At 38.5% G+C, this 16,339-nt stretch overlaps 1 protein-coding gene across 1 annotated transcript; it reads right to left on the reverse strand.

Moving 5' to 3' along the window:
* Window positions 1–678: 678 nt before the first annotated feature.
* Window positions 679–8,948, reverse strand: LOC127851007 (uncharacterized). The gene is made up of 6 exons (XM_052384426.1): window positions 8,819–8,948; window positions 6,891–7,004; window positions 6,026–6,139; window positions 4,803–5,369; window positions 1,658–1,805; window positions 679–1,206 (listed from the first exon to the last, which is right to left on the reverse strand). The coding sequence occupies exons 1-6, from the start codon at window positions 8,820–8,822 to the stop codon at window positions 1,011–1,013; spliced, it is 1,143 nt and encodes a 380-aa protein (XP_052240386.1). The 5' UTR covers window positions 8,823–8,948; the 3' UTR covers window positions 679–1,010.
* Window positions 8,949–16,339: the final 7,391 nt, after the last annotated feature.

Here is a 16,339-nt window from a genome sequence, read left to right on the forward strand (position 1 = left end):
CTACACGCAACATCCATTTTTGGGTCACTCGGTCAAAGGTCAAGGTCACTGTAAAAAATTTCTTCTGACAAGCTTTCATTTATTCAAAACTGCACCCGCTATGCGGTGCTCTTGTTCACTTTAACAATAAGCACATCTTCAGCCTATGACATATGTAGAAACTCACGGACAATATATCGAGTAAACTTTTACAATCACAAAGTTTGACAGTAGAATATCTATCTTATCATATCATATAACTTAAGTATAAAAACGTGCATCGCATCAATTACTTGGATAATGTTTGCATTACTAGAATATCCGCAACGAATCGTACAACTAGAATATTCATGACATCGTGGTCACTCTTGAACAAATGTTTCTAATATAATTCAATGTAAAAGCGAGAACTTCAATCGAACGTAATTGCGATATTGTGCACACTAAGACCACGTCTACATAACTTTTTGAAAGGGCATTTTCAGCTGAATCGATTTTAGCAATACAAAGATATGTTATGTACAAACCACACAAGAATCCGAGAAAAATAAGAATCGGAAAGGTCAGCGCATTTGTTATTACTATAGTCTCTATCTTTATCATATTACAGGGATTAAGTAGGACTCATCTACGCTTACCCTATCTATATCCAGAGACGAAGATACGTCTTTGCTATATCTAAAAAATATATAACCAGTATTTTAGAGCGTACAGCATGACTGGATTATTTAGTATAGTATAACCTCGACAACAAGCCACATTACCAGAATCTCCACTTAATCGCATCGCACAAGTAGAATGTCCATGGCATCGTCACACATTGATAAAATATCTTTATAGCTTATTGCATAAGTAAAATATCTTTGACAGCATATCGCATAAGTAGAAAATCTTCAAGACGTCCAAGCATAGTAATAGAAAATCAACATCTGTGTTACACATAACAATAACACCCTCAACACAAATACAGTATGCACTATCTAACAATTCGCACCAAATTATTTATATACCAACTAAAGTGGTCCACTATACTATCTCCAAGAAAGTCTTCTGGTCCCCGGGACTTTTAAATAGGTTTGACTCAGACTTCTCGTCATCTTAGGTCTAGGGGTGCTTGTCGCAAGTCTATGTTGGTTCTCACTGAACTCTTCTGGCAGAGCCGGTATCGGTAACCGCTCCTCGGTCCGCGCAGTTTCCAGCCATTCCTCGATAACTGCAGACCGCTCCCTGGAAGGTTACATTACACTAAACATTTTTGTCGAAAGGAGTGCCTATTTCTAAAGAGTGCCTTTTGCTTTCTGGTTTAAAAAGTCATTAACCATAACATCCAGGCACATGATTGAATTTATTTCCTGTATCCTTTATGCGTCTGCAACAATTAGGTGCATTTGATTATGAAATACTTTGGAAGATGAACGTGTTGGGTGCGTTTATTGAAGAAATGCGCTTTTTCGAAGTCCTAATGCCGAAACCCTGTTTTGCATGGGTGCATGCATTTGGACGAATTTTACTTTCTTAGAAGTTGCGAGAAGGTGCCGATTTGACTGCATTTATTAGAAGAGAACATACCCATCTTTAAAACGAGTCTTGCAAAATTAGATGTATAGGAAGGCAAATAATGCTTTAAAAGTTGTCCGTTTTATAATGGGACCCTATGGTAATTAAAGTGTATTCTTACCTCGAAACAAGGGACCTGCCTGTCGCGAAAACGTCATCTTCTTCCGGTAGCAGTGTCAACGTTAGAGGTTCAACGGTAGGGGAAGGGTCCATCGTGGAATGGTTAACGCAGAATTCGTCCGGAAGGGTGCTTAGTGAAGGGCCTTTGTCTTAAATGAAAAATGGTCCAGGGGTATATTTGTATCCAACCTGAGCTATCCTTCTTAAACTGGAAATAATGCAAAATACGTGTATGTATTTGTATTTGAATATGCAATATATACCCGAAGGTAAGACGGTAAGAAAGATTGTTTTTGTTTAATATTTCCGATTCTTAAAATATTTCTAAATTTACTACCTAATAGTCACACTAACTTGCAAAACCGTACAGATATATGTTTACTGTTAAAAGAAACAAGTGTGTACTTTCTATACGTCGCACGATTATCTTGTCCCGGATTGCATAGTTCAACGAGTGATTATTCGAGACAAACCAAAACGAAGTCGCAAGAGCATATTTCTCGAGTACATAAGCCAATACAAATCATCACAGAACTATCGTTATGAGGTCACAATAATATATTGTCCGGAGTACATAAGCTATTGAGAGTTAACGTCCCAGGAAAACAGTTATGACATCACAAGAAAATATTTCCCGAGTAAATAAACAACTGAGTCTTAACATTACAAGAGTTATGTCGTCACATCAACATATTGTCCTGCGTACATAAGTCATTGAGAGTTAACATCCTAGGAAAAGAGTTATGTCGTCACATGAACATATTGTCCTGCGTTCATTAGTCATTGGGAGTTAACATTCCAGGAAAAGAGTTATGTCGTCACATCAACATATTGTCCTGTGTACATAGGTCATTGAGAGTTAACATTCCAGGAAAAGTGGTATGTCGTCACATGAACATATTGTCCTGCGTACATAAGTAATTGAGAGTTAACATCCCAGGAAAATGGTTATTTCGTCACATCAGCATATTGTCCTGCGTACATAAGTCATTGAAAGTTTACATCACAGGAAAAGAGTTATGACGTCTAATCAACATATTGTCCTGCGTACATAAGTCATTGAGATTTAACATCCCAGGAAAAAAATTATGTCGTCACATTAACATATTGTCCTGCGTACATAAGTCATGAGAGTTAACATTCCAGGAAAGGTGTTATGTCGTCACATGAACATATTGTCCTGTGTACATAAGTCATTGAGAGTTAACATCCCAGGAAAAGAGTTATGTCGTCACATCAACATAATGTCCTGCGTACATAAGTAATTGAGATTTAACATCCCAGGAAAATAGTTATGTCGTCACGTCAACTTATTGTCATGCGTGCATAAGTCATTGAGAGTTAACATCCAAGGAACAGAGGTATGTCGTCACATGAAGATATTGTCCTGCATTAATAAGTCATTGAGAGTTATCATCGCAGGAACTGAGTTGTGTCGTCACATGAAGATATTGTCCTGCGTACATAAATATTGAGAGTTTACATCCCAGGAAAAGAGTTTTGTCGTCACATCAACATATTGTCCTGCGTGCATAAGTCATTGAGAGTTAACACTCCAGGAAAAGTGTTATGTCGTCACATAACATATTGTCCTGCATTAATAAGTCATTGAGAGTTAACATCACAGGAAAAGAGTTATGACGTCACATCAACATATTGTCCTGCGTGCATAAGTCATTGAGAGTTGACACTTCAGGATTTTTTTATGTCGTCGTCACATAACATATTGTCCTACGTACATAAGTCATTGAGAGTTAACACTCCAGGAAAAGTGTTATGTCGTCACATCAACATATTGCCCTGCGTACATAAGTCATTGAGAGGTAACATCCCAGGAAAAGAGTTTTGTCGTCACACCAACATATTGTCCTGCGTGCATAAGTCATTGAGAGTAAACACTCCAGGAAAAGTGTTATGTCGTCACATAACATATTGTCCTGCATTAATAAGTCATTGAGAGTAACATCACAGGAAAAGAGTTATGACGTCACATCAACATATTGTCCTGCGTGCATAAGTCATTGAGAGTTAACACTCCAGGAAAAGTTTTATATCGTCGTCACATAACATATTGTCCTGCGTACATAAGTCATTGAGAGTTAACACTCCAGGAAAAGTGTTATGTCGTCACATCAACATATTGCCCTGCGTACATAAGTCATTGAGAGGTAACATCCCAGGAAAAGATTATTGTCGTCACATAACATATTGTCCTGCATAAATAAGTCATTGAGAGTTAACGCCACAGGAAAAGAGTTATGACCTCACATCAACATATTGTCCTGCGTGCATAAGTCATTGAGAGTTAACACTCCAGGAAAAGTTTTATGTCGTCGTCACATAACATATTGTCCTGCGTACATAAGTCATTGAGAGTTGACATCACAGGAAAAGAGTTATGACGTCACATCAACATATTGCCCTGCGTACATAAGTCATTGGGAGTTAACATCACAGGAAAAGAGTTATGATGTCACAAGAACATATTTTTTCGAGTACATAAACCACTGAGCGTTAACATCAAAGGAAAAGAGTTATGTCGGCACATGAACATATTGTCCTGCGCACATAAGTCATTGAGAGTTTACATCCCAGGAAAAGAGTTATGTCGTCACATGAACACATTACCTTGCGTACATAAGTCATTAAACGTGAACATCCCAGGAAACGAGTTTTGTCGTTACATGAACACATTGTCATGCGTACATAAGAGACTGAGGTTTAACTGCACAGGGCAAGCTTAATGGAATATATGCTTGTCATCCATTGAAAGCGAAAAGTGTATGAAAACCTTGTTTGCACATACAATGATATGGTCGTTAGACTTTCGCAGGACGTTAGAAACTAAACCAATTAAATATTACGCTAGACGCACTGAAAAGCTAAATATGACCGCTCTGGAAAGATTGTAGCTGAAGAAAGCAATAGTGTGCAAAAAATATTTGTTATGACATGAATTGTATGCCTTCTTCGAGTTTTGGCAGATTAAAACTTCTCCCATTTTAAATATGGCGCTAGAGATGCTAACAAACTTAATATGGTCGCTTCGGAAATGATGATAATTGAAGAAAACAGTTTTTTCCGAAACATATATTTTATATCAATATATTCTTAATTCAATTTAAATCATTAAGTAGATGCCGTACCTTTTCCAATATTGTTTGAGGAAAGAATGACTGCATCACTTCTCAGAATTCTCCCTGGTCGTCCGCGCTCGGTCGGTTTTCTTGACGTCACCAGTTCGTCAATGCTTCCTTTTCTCTCCAATCGTCCTGGGGCAACCGCGTTTCGGGACGACTCACTTCTCGTACGCCATTTTGGAAGTTTTGACGTCAGGTTGGATTGCAAGCGGGAAACCAGACTCATGCTCTCTAAGAGATTGCGGTCGAGATTCGACCTTGACCTTTTCAGCGCGTGACCCGAAAAGGAAATTGATCTTTCTAGCTTCGGACTGCTTTTGACTGTTGTGGTCTGCGTCGACGCGCCGTTGCGGAGACTAGCCGCCCAGTCCACAGATTCTTTATTGAGTTTCTTTATCGTCATTTCCGTTTTCTCACGCGCGCGTTTCTTGATGTTCTGGACATCAATGGCTCTGATGTGCTTCATCGTTCTTTCCGATCCAGTGCGCCCAAACACGGACGGCGGAGGTTGCGATATGCTGGTCGCCATCGCAGACCCCTTAGCTTTGCCTGATATTCCTTCCACTCCCTCCACTATAACAATATCACAAGACTCTATCGTTAACAGACGACGTGTTTTTTTTCTGGTTTTAAAAAAGCGCAGAACTTGCTTAACTGAGTTTTGCTAAAACATTCCATGCGTACGTTCACATTCACACCAGCCATTAGGCAAGGTCATTATATTGGCTATACGTTTATATCATTTTGGCCACTAAAGCTTTCCATCTTGTCTACAAATCATACAGCTACATGTATTATGCATCTGTTTACTGCTCATAATTTACCAATTCAATGACTCATGTGGTAAAGTCACAGATCTACATGATTCACCAGTTTTCGACCTGTTGAACCCTTTTCCGTTCAGAAGCAAAGTGAAAATAGCGAGTTGTAATCAGCATAACAAAGTTCTGGTTGCGCATAATTTTCACTTTGCTTCTGCGCGGGACAGGATTAATTAACCCATTTATGCCTAGTGGACTCTCCCATCCTTCTAAATTAGATCAATTTATTTAGGGATGTCTAGTATACTTATTTCTATATTTAGAATATTTCTTACAAAAATTCCTTTAAGCAAACAGCGCAGACCCAGATGAGACGCCGCATTATGCGGCGTCTCATCTGGGTCTTCGCTGTTTGCAATGTCCTTTTTTCAGGACGCTAGGCATAAATTTAATTAAACAAACTCGTACCTATCACTTCTCTACTGGAAACGGCGCTATGTCTTCGCGCCCGAGCCTCCTGCCAGGTGATGCCGTGAAAGTTGAGGTTCATGGACTGCTCACCCAGCCCCGCCAGGCGCTTATCTGCACAAGAAACCAATGACAAATACTTAAAAAATGGTGCTGGAGCCGCTATAAATACTACTACTTTTACAACTACTACTACTAGTACTGCTACTACTACTTATGTACTATTATCTTCATCCTTTAAAGGGGCCTTTTCACAGATTTCGACATGTTTTGAAGTTTGTCATTAAATGCTTTATATTGATAAATGTTTATATTGATAAATGTAAACATTAAAATTTAAAAGCTCCAGTAAAAAATCAAAAATAAAAAAGGAAAAAAAGTAGCCCACAGCAGGGCTCGAACCAGTGACCTCCGGAATCCTGAAGTAAAAAAGCATTAGCCAACTGAGCTATCCTGCCAGGCATACATAAAATGCGTATTTTATACGGTATATCAGTAATCTTCGTAGTTTCACAAATGTAAACGACAACATCAGAACTGTTTCCTCACAAATATCATAACTAAACCGAGTATTTGCGAATCTGAAACAACTTTTTTCAATTTTGTCAATTTACCAAACCGTGAAAAGATCCCTTTAAAAACGAACCAGTCAACGTAACACATCCCGATCCTAAGCTATTTATGGTAATATAAAATTCGCAACTGCTAATCAGGGACGACTTTTCCCGCTTTTATGAAATGTTTCGTTAAACATGAAGTCCCTTCAAAACGAACAAATCGTGCCCACAATTTCGGCACATGCGTTAAGCCCAGTTTTCTCAGAATGGGGCTCAACTGACTTTTACATCCCCACCGCGATACCCACCTTGAGTCTTGAACCTCTGTAGCTGCATCAAGTCTTCCTTGGTGTTCACGTAGCCCCGCTCCATACTGGCCGGAACGTCTAGGGCCTGGGACACCTCACCCAGTGGGTGGATCACTGAAAAAGTGGACCAATGAAATAGCGGTGGGGAAAAAGGGTAAGTCTACGGCTAGGGACACCTCATTCAATGTGGCGGATGACTGAACTAGCGAGCGTCTGACATAACTTGGTCAAGAGACCGTATTCAACAACAATTCTTTACTTAACGTCCAAATTTAAATAATCTTGATAACTTGCTTTAGAAATATGACATTGAGACTTAGACTTAATAATCTTGTCTTGTAATAAACACGTTTGTTTCGTACGTCTTAGAATTGAGAAAGAATTGTTAGTTAATACGGATCCATGAAACCTTTTAAATAAGCTTCCGTAAGTGATTTTTTTCTACTCGTAAGCCAGTTTTATTTCTTAATTAATTAACTACCGGCGGTAATTTAAGAGATAAAGGGCCATCCTGTGAGATTTTCATAAAGACTTGTAACGTATGTCTTAAAAACGTGGCCTGATGCACGGGTTTAATATGGTGTACCGGTATTTAGGAAATGGCACTATCTAATAGGTAAGGCTGGAATAATATGCACATAATTCTGAAGACTATCATGCGTAAACATTCATGTATGCTCCGAATGAAACACTTAAAGTAGACTACATACCGGTATGTAACTAAAATTAGCATGCAGGGAAATGTGTCGTTACTAGTTAACCTTACATATATGAGCCGCGCTCTGGAAAAACGGGGCTTAATGCAGTCCGCACGGGTTAGTCTGGGACGACATTTTCTTCCTAGACAGGATTTTTCGTTTAGAAGCGACTTCGTTCAAACAAAAAATTCCATAAAAGCGGAAACTGTCGCCCCTGATTAGCCTGTGCGGACGGAACATTGTATGCACATAATGCCTGTTTTTCCAAGAGCGCGGATCATATCGATGATATAGACCGTTCCAGAATCGATGACCGCCGCCATATTGTCAGTCACGTGACTGTCCGCCATTACACTTCTGCTAACTTGTGCGAGTCTGCGATTCCAAAAGCCAAAGACGTAGAGAATACCCGCTTCGCCGATGTCGGATAAATAAATTACTTAATTATTTTCAGGCGATTATCACATTTTTGTTTTTAAAATGATTGTTTGAAGTTGACATTGATTGTTACAAATAAAATGTTTAAAATGCTTTCGTGTATTTGTTTTTGTGTGTGAAATCAAGTGGTAATCATCGGCGAAAATTTGCCGGTTCAGTCGCTCATATTATGTCTTTGATTAGACTTTTTACTTTTAACTTGTTACAAACAATTCACGCATGTATTGTTGAGTTGATTTTAACAGCCGCAACATCAAGCAGATTATATTTTAATTAATACTTATTACACGGAAATGTTTTTCAACGATGAAACTCGCTAAACATGTCTTGACCCAAATCAATGAATGTTTATTTAGATCTATGAAAAAAGAAGTAGCCAAATTCAAATGCATATAGCCCGTTATACCGGTGGCTCGCTCATATTTAAAGATTCATCGGCATACGTTTTTCTTACGTTAAAAGAAAGACAAGATTGTCATTTTTCCCTTTGGTGAGTTGGTCAAAAGGCGCAATTACAATCTGTATAAAATTCTATAAATGCATTCAACATCGATCCGGAACGTTTAAACGACCCATGTACAAACGTTAATAATCATGCTGTGATATCCTGTATACTAGTAATTGTTTTGTCAACGATTCACGATATTGTTAACTGTTATATACCTACAAGAATATCTAGTGGAAAAAGAATTAGCGTCGTTAAAAACGCTCTGCTTTAAAAGATATGCCCGACATATTTTATAATAGGCGTTTCATGAAACAATTTTACCGTCACTAACAGCGTATACCCACCCATCTTAAGTGCACTTTTCTGTCGCGCGAGTTTCTTCTCACGCGCACGAAGCGTCACGTGCACGCACGCCGTCGCTATCGAGACGATAATCACCGCCCCCACCCCGGGTATCAACACGTACAGCCACGCGTAGGATGTGGCAGTGAGTGTGGTCGCAGTGGTTGTCGACGGAGTGGTAGTGGAGGGTGTTGTAGTTGTTGGAGTAGTGGTTGTAGTTGTTGGAGTAGTGGTTGTAGTTGTTGGAGTAGTGGTTGTAGTTGTTGGAGTTGTAGTTGTTGTTGGTGTGGTGGTTGTTGTGGTTGGTGTTGTTGTTGTAGTAGTTGGGGTCGTAGTTGTTGTAGTAGGTGTGGTTGTGGTCGTGGTGGGTGTGGTTGTTGTAGTTGTTGTTGGAGTAGTGGTCGTAGTTGACGTCGTTGTTGTTGTTATAACACCTGCAAACACAATGTCATGTTTTATATTAACGCAGTTTATCACTACATCAGTTCGTCCATTTCATAGAAAACTGTGATTCAAAATGTATACCAGAAATATTCGAAGATATATTTTAAGGTTTCTTTTCGGGAAAAGAAGTCTGTTCTTGTACAAAGTTACCGCCCCACCACGAGTATCATTAACAAGTGTAAGACGTAGAAGTACATGTACATGTGTTGCGGTGGAAATGGTAGTGGTTGTTGAAGTGAAGGTTGGAGTAAAAGTTGGCGCAGTTGTTGGTTATAGTTTTTGTACTTGGTGTTGTGGCTGTTGTACTTGGTGTTGTGGCTGTTGTACTTTGTGTTGTGGCTGTTGTACTTGGTGTTGTGGCTGTTGTACTTGGTGTTGTGGCTGTTGAACTTGGTGTTGTGGCTGTTGAACTTGGTGTTGTGGCTGTTGAACTTGGTGTTGTGGCTGTTGAACTTGGTGTTGTGGCTGTTGAACTTGGTGTTGTGGCTGTTGTACTTGGTGTTGTGGCTGTTGTACTTGGTTTTGTGGCTGTTGTACTTGGTGTTGTGGCTGTTGTACTTGGTGTTGTGGCTGTTGTACTTGGTGTTGTGGCTGTTGTACTTGGTGTTGTGGCTGTTGTACTTGGTGTTGTGGCTGTTGTACTTGGTTTTGTGGCTGTTGTACTTGGTGTTGTGGCTGTTGTACTTGGTGTTGTGGCTGTTGTACTTGGTGTTGTGGCTGTTGTACTTGGTGTTGTGAATGTTGTACTTGGCGATGTAGCTGTTGGTGTTTTAGTTGTTGTACTTGGTGGTGTAGTTTATGTTGTTGTGGCTGGTGTACTTGGTGTTGTGGTGGTTGTATATAGCGTTGTAGTAGGCGTGGTTGTTGTTGGTGTGCGTTTGGTTGTCGTACTAGTTGTTGGAGGAGTGGTCGTAGTTGGCGTCGTTGTAGGAGTGGTAGTTTCTAACGTTGTCGATGGTGTTGTTGTAGTAGTTGACGTCGTTGTTGTAGTTATTACACCTGCATACACAACTCATGTTTTATTTCAATGGATTTCATGGCTAGATTATTTCGTCTTTTTCATTGAAAGTTTTGCTTCATACCACCAGAAAGTATTGCAAGCAATGAACATGTTAAGGTTTGGATTCGGAGATAACTTGTTCTTGTACATATAAGGACAACGGTCAGACAAGGGTATCAGGAATAGGAACCCATGCTCGAATTAAATCAGTTGTTGTTTTTCATGAACAGTCTGTTTCATATTGGGTTAAAGTAAAAGCGATATAAAGAAACTGAAAAGATAACAAGCGTTTTCACGATGTAACATAATTTCTGCGATGAAAATCATAGAACTACAGATACCTTGCCGTAATTGACGTCTTTATTAATGAATTACGAGTACCGTGTTACATTATTAAGGATTTTGTTGAATGAATGTGAGGTTAAACTGATTAATTTGCTAAATAAAGTTGTATCAGTGTATACCATACCAAACCTCAATTCCAAAACCACTTACACGAGTCTGAAACGACAAAAACATAAATAAATAAAAATCTTATGTAATTAAAACGATATGCACGTTCATGTAAATATAACACTCGATTGCGTCTCTATGAACGTTAACCACATACGTCAAAGGCTCGTATAAATGTAATTGTCAACCAGATCATGGATGGCATTTTCTTTTATTGTTTTGCAGTTGAATAGAGAAAAACTTTTTAAAACCAAAGATACACAAAAGCATGAGTTTTTTTTAACTAACGATAAATAACGTTAATGTTAAAATGCGTTTTTATTTCATTTAATTAATTACTTGCAATTTAATTAAAGATGCGATATATGTAAAGTCTATGCCGTCCAAATTTGAAATTGAACACTGTCACAAATATGCATACTTCTTATAAAGATGTGTCGAATGTTCGCTTCAAATGTTTAGGAACTACACGGACGCAAATGATATAGATCTAATGCAATAAGCGACATGTTTGACATATGTACAAGCCCTGTACTGCGAATTATTTTACAAATGGATTTTGGCGTGTGGCATCAATCGGATTGATTTGACAATTGTTACATAAGGGCAAAGATAGTAAATATATTAGTAGAGCTATTTCACTAAGCTTGAGTTTGGTCATTGATATTGCAACTTTAAGAACTGCATTTTTCTATGTTATTTTTAGGTTCAGATTCGTTTCTGGGATGTTGATGAGTAGATTTACGTACAAAGCTTTTTTCGTTTGTTGTCTATCAGAAACTTAGACAGAATCATGTTACAATATAACACAATTTTCAATCGGCCATCGTCACATGAGTTGTTATAAAGGCAACGATTTGATCTTGAGCAATGTAAGGAATAAGTTTTATCACTGCGCGTACGTTCGCCCCATACCATGCTGTATAAGGACCATGGTGTCGCCGCGGTTAGACGCTTGAGCGGAAGTCGGCGTCTGTGAGGCGGTGCAGTCGCCGGAAGTCATGCTCAGGTAGGTGGTGGTTCCGTCCCCTGTAGTGACCTGCAATGTTGACGTCATTAAGGGTGAATGAGCCATTTTATACGTTCTTCATTAAGAACCCTGCAGGAATTTAAGTGGAATTATGCCCAAACAGTATTATAAAGGTGCATGATCAAATGCATTCGTTCTTAATTTAGTATACTGCATGAATGTATGTGGATTTTTGTCCAAAACAACGTGTTTTGAAAAGGGATGTCAAGTTTAGCTATGGATAACAGTTGAGACATTTCATGTTACCGTAGAAATCAAGATAACATCTCATGAAAATCCGCATGCGTAATTTCAATACCAAATTCAGGAGACAATTGTCATCAAATTGTTCCCCCAAAGAACAAACTTGAATGAATATTCGTATTTATAAAAACAGCTTTAATTGTAAAGACATACCACGCATACGAAAGGTGCACTGGTGCCAGTGTCAGCGTTGTACAGAGAGGCGTACGACACCCCCGCGGACGTGAAGCTGACAATACATCGTAGTGTTCCGGAGTCTACGGAGAGAAGATTCTGTTACGGGTTACGTCTGAACTTATGGTTTACTAGCGCTCAATCGGTCATTGACTGCTCAAGTACTACTTTAAAGTACCCTGGGTACTCTTAAGTATAATACAAAGTACCCTGGATACGGACAATACACTTCACGTACCCCGGGGTATTGCCGGATGCCGTAAGCGTATTTTCCCATTACGAGATACATTGTAGTAGACTTATGAGTACCCGGGGTATTATTAAGAAGTACCAATGTCGACAACGACCAAATGAGCATATTACCACTACATTAAATGCAAGCCTCTATCTGAGAAAACTGGGCTTGTACATGTGCGTAAAGTGTCGTCCCAGATTAGCCTGTGCAGCACACTTTCCTCTTAAACTCGATGGTCGTTTCGAAGATACTTTATTTTAACGAACAGTACCATAAAACAAGAAAGTGGCCTAATTGATTAGCCGTAGCGCACTGCACAAGCTCATATAGGGCTTCGCTTTAAGCTCTTGCATTAAACCCAGTTTTCCCACAGTGTGGCCCATATCCAATTCAAGAACGGAGGTTTTCAGCGTACGAGCTTTCATTGTATACTTAATGACTGCAGCTACATACAGGATGATTCTGTTAGGTTAAAAAGCGCTGTAGGGACCGAACAAAATGCAAATTTACGAAATTGGGGATATTAATATCGTAAAGGTAGACAGGTTTTTATATACATAAAAATTTAATAGCGATAGTGTTTACCCGGGTATGCATGTTTTAGAATATCTATTTATTACCAAAGTTTTTTCAAAATAAGTAAAGCATAATGTTTTATAATAATTACACATGATTACCACTTCAGGTATTGGACAATCGGTACTTACTCGAGTAGAAAGGCTTCGTGGAACCCAGTAGTGTTCACTATGAGATGTGTGCGTAACGTGGTCGCTGCACAGGCGTTAATAGTGTTCTTGCAGTAGACCAAACCAGTCGCATTCTGGAAGGTGTAGTTAAATGAGCCCAGCAGGGCGTCGGGGCAGTCGACCGCGGCGGTGGTCTCGTGCCCTGGAAAACAGCGTATAAATGAGCCACGCTCTGGGACAATGGGGCTTAATGCATGTTCGTAAAGTGTCGTCCCAGATTAGCCTGTGCAGTCCGCACATGCAAATCAGGGACGACTCTTTTATGTATTTTATGGTATTTTTCGCTTAAAGGATGTCTCTTATAAGCGATTTGCGGGATCTGTGATGTTTTAAATGCCAAGAATACAAGCATGTTCCAGGGTACATATTTGGTTTGCAACATTTTAAGCAGTTCATTGAATACACATGTACATTGGCCTTAAGTGGATGCGTTATTGATATGCCATGAGTTACGAAAGGGGAAAATAAAACATATGTAATTTATTTTTGATATATACGAGTTTATAAATATTCTATTTCTTTGGAGAAAAAAACATCAACTGAAGAATATGAACGCGAATTTTGGGTATTGACAATACTCTTAATGCTAAACGTTTTCAATTAAACAAGTCTTATGTGTCTTTGATATATATTGTTGAAATGAAAACTCTCTCGTAGCATTGTCTGTAAAGTTAATATATAACATGCCATGCACACATATCTTGGTTGTTTCTGAAAGTCATTCACGCTTCTCTATACAAACTTTTGATACGATGCTTGTCTTGTCCGGTACGCTAGCTCCGTTTGAAATTTGAACCAGGCACGAACAAGCAAGCGTCAGCTCGCTCTGTGAAAAGGAGATTAAACGCATGTGTGTAAAATGTCGTCCCAGATAAGCATGTGCATTCCACACAGGCTAATCAGGGACGAACCTTTCCGCTTTTATGGTATTTTTTGTGTAAAGAAAGTCTCTTTTAAGTAGAAATACAGTTTAGGATGAAAGTGCCCACATGATAAGCCTGTGCGAACTGCACAGGCTAATATGACACGACAATGTACGCGCATGCATTAAACCCTCTTTTCACAGAGCGATGCTCAACTAAAATCAGAGAGAAGTTGAGTGCCACATTGCACTTACCCGACTTTATGAGCGTATAGAACTCCGATGCCGGGATGGTCTCGCCACACACCTTTGAAACCGGTGTTGTTGCAGAATCGTTTGTTCCTCCAAGAATTCGTACGTTTCCGTAAAAAGATTCCTTCACTGCAAACAAGAGCAGAGAGTTGGTGCTAGAACATATATCCAAAATTGAATACGCTGGTGCAACGCATGATTATTATTAATGTGGATACACGTGTACACATCAAACTGTCATCAGTTTCAATATAGCATTGTTCTGGTGAAATTTGGCTACCCGGTTATGCATGCGCGTTAAGTGTCATCCTAGATTAGCCTGTGCAGTCAGCACAGGCTTATACGGATTGGCACTGTCAACGTTTATGGAATGTTTAGTTTCAAGGAAGCCGTTTCAAAACAAAAATTCAGTGGATGCGAAAAACGTCGTCCACGATTAGCCTGTGCTGACTGCACATGTTAATCTGGGATGACTTTACGCATATGCATTAAGCCCGGTTTTTCCAGAATAAGGCCGATATGGTGTAGTAGTTTAAAGTTTTAAAAACGACACTCAGCAAATACGAAACGAAACTAATTGATTTATTGAAATAATGAGTCCAGGACTCAGTCTCAAGAATGGGAAACTATTATTGAAACAAGTGTTTACGAGTTCGTACAAAATGAGACAGTTTTGCAGTCTGTAGATTGTAAGCCAATTATGTATAAAAGTACCTTTTTTCGAAAATGATTTGTGATAACATATAAAAATTTTGAGAGCATGTGCGCAATAACATTACAAATATATACATGAATGTGGTTTTGATAGGTTTCAATGCATTGCTATTCTTCTCAAAGCTTAACCAAGTTGTATTCATTTATATAGATTCAGTCATCTACCATATCATGGAATTTATTAAATATATGACTATGTTATATAACCTGGGTTGTTTACGTTTAGAAAATCTTAAATATCGATATAATTAGGTTAAAATATGTGAAATTTATATTTTGTATTAGAAAAATATACATGTTACACAATGTTGGCATATACTATGTATTGGATGAAGTAAATCAAAATTATAATAAAAGAAAAGGGATGTTTTATGAACATGGCGAGAAGAAATTCATCTAGAAAATAGTTGGCTGCTAGAGTGACGTCCTAAATGGGTCATTTATAAGTCATTATCTAAACGTAAATCATCCTGCAATCATTTGTGTTCTAAAGACTTAAAATTGTAAGTTTCACTTTAACCGAAACTGTTTTCATTCTGGATAAAAATTGAGTCTTAAGTGGCTGAATATACAGGAAAAGAGGTTGTATATACACTTTTGATTGATTATAAATACATAATACATAAATAGTTTGATTAGCATCTATTATAATATATTGATTGCTGGTGTTCTCGTAAAGTCAGTGCTAACTCTCGTCGTCAACTATGTTATACAGATCATAAGTATTTAAATGTTCAAGTCCAGGAAAGTATATACATACTAGAGAACATATAGAAATAGTACGAGTAGTCGCTTGCCCTGAAGAACTGCATACACATCCACAGATAGTAATCCGGGTTGTTATTAAACGTTATCTCCGAATGCTTCGACCTGTAATTAAACATAGATTGTACAAGGCATTTGTTGCAAGCATAAACAGGACGTGAGTCCAATGGCAACGGTTGCCTCCACATTCAACTGTTGTTTCAAATTCACAAGCATTTAAAAAAGAACACAGCTATACTGTCACGCGCGACACAATGTTGCTGAGTTTTAAATACCTAAACAATAACATTACGTATGTAAGAAATCCTAACCTTTTAGAGTTTAAAGTTTTTTTTTCTAAAAAGAAAATTGCTTCGGTTATCTGAAAATGTCAAACCAAACAATGAAGGAACGTTCATATGCTGTTTAATATGTTTGCAAAATTAAGTCCCTTTTGCAGCAATACTTTCATAGTTAAGCGCAACAAATTTACACATGTCTATTTGTATTTACTAAAAGGGACTGCAACCGTGGAAAATCCTGAACCAAAATATGGACTTGCGCATTTTCACAAGCTAGTTAATAAATCTGTAAAGTTTAGCAGCTATACGTATCGAGTTACTCGC

The sequence above is a fragment of the Dreissena polymorpha genome, chromosome 11 (genome assembly GCF_020536995.1).
Source record: "Dreissena polymorpha isolate Duluth1 chromosome 11, UMN_Dpol_1.0, whole genome shotgun sequence".
NCBI lineage: Eukaryota > Metazoa > Mollusca > Bivalvia > Myida > Dreissenidae > Dreissena > Dreissena polymorpha.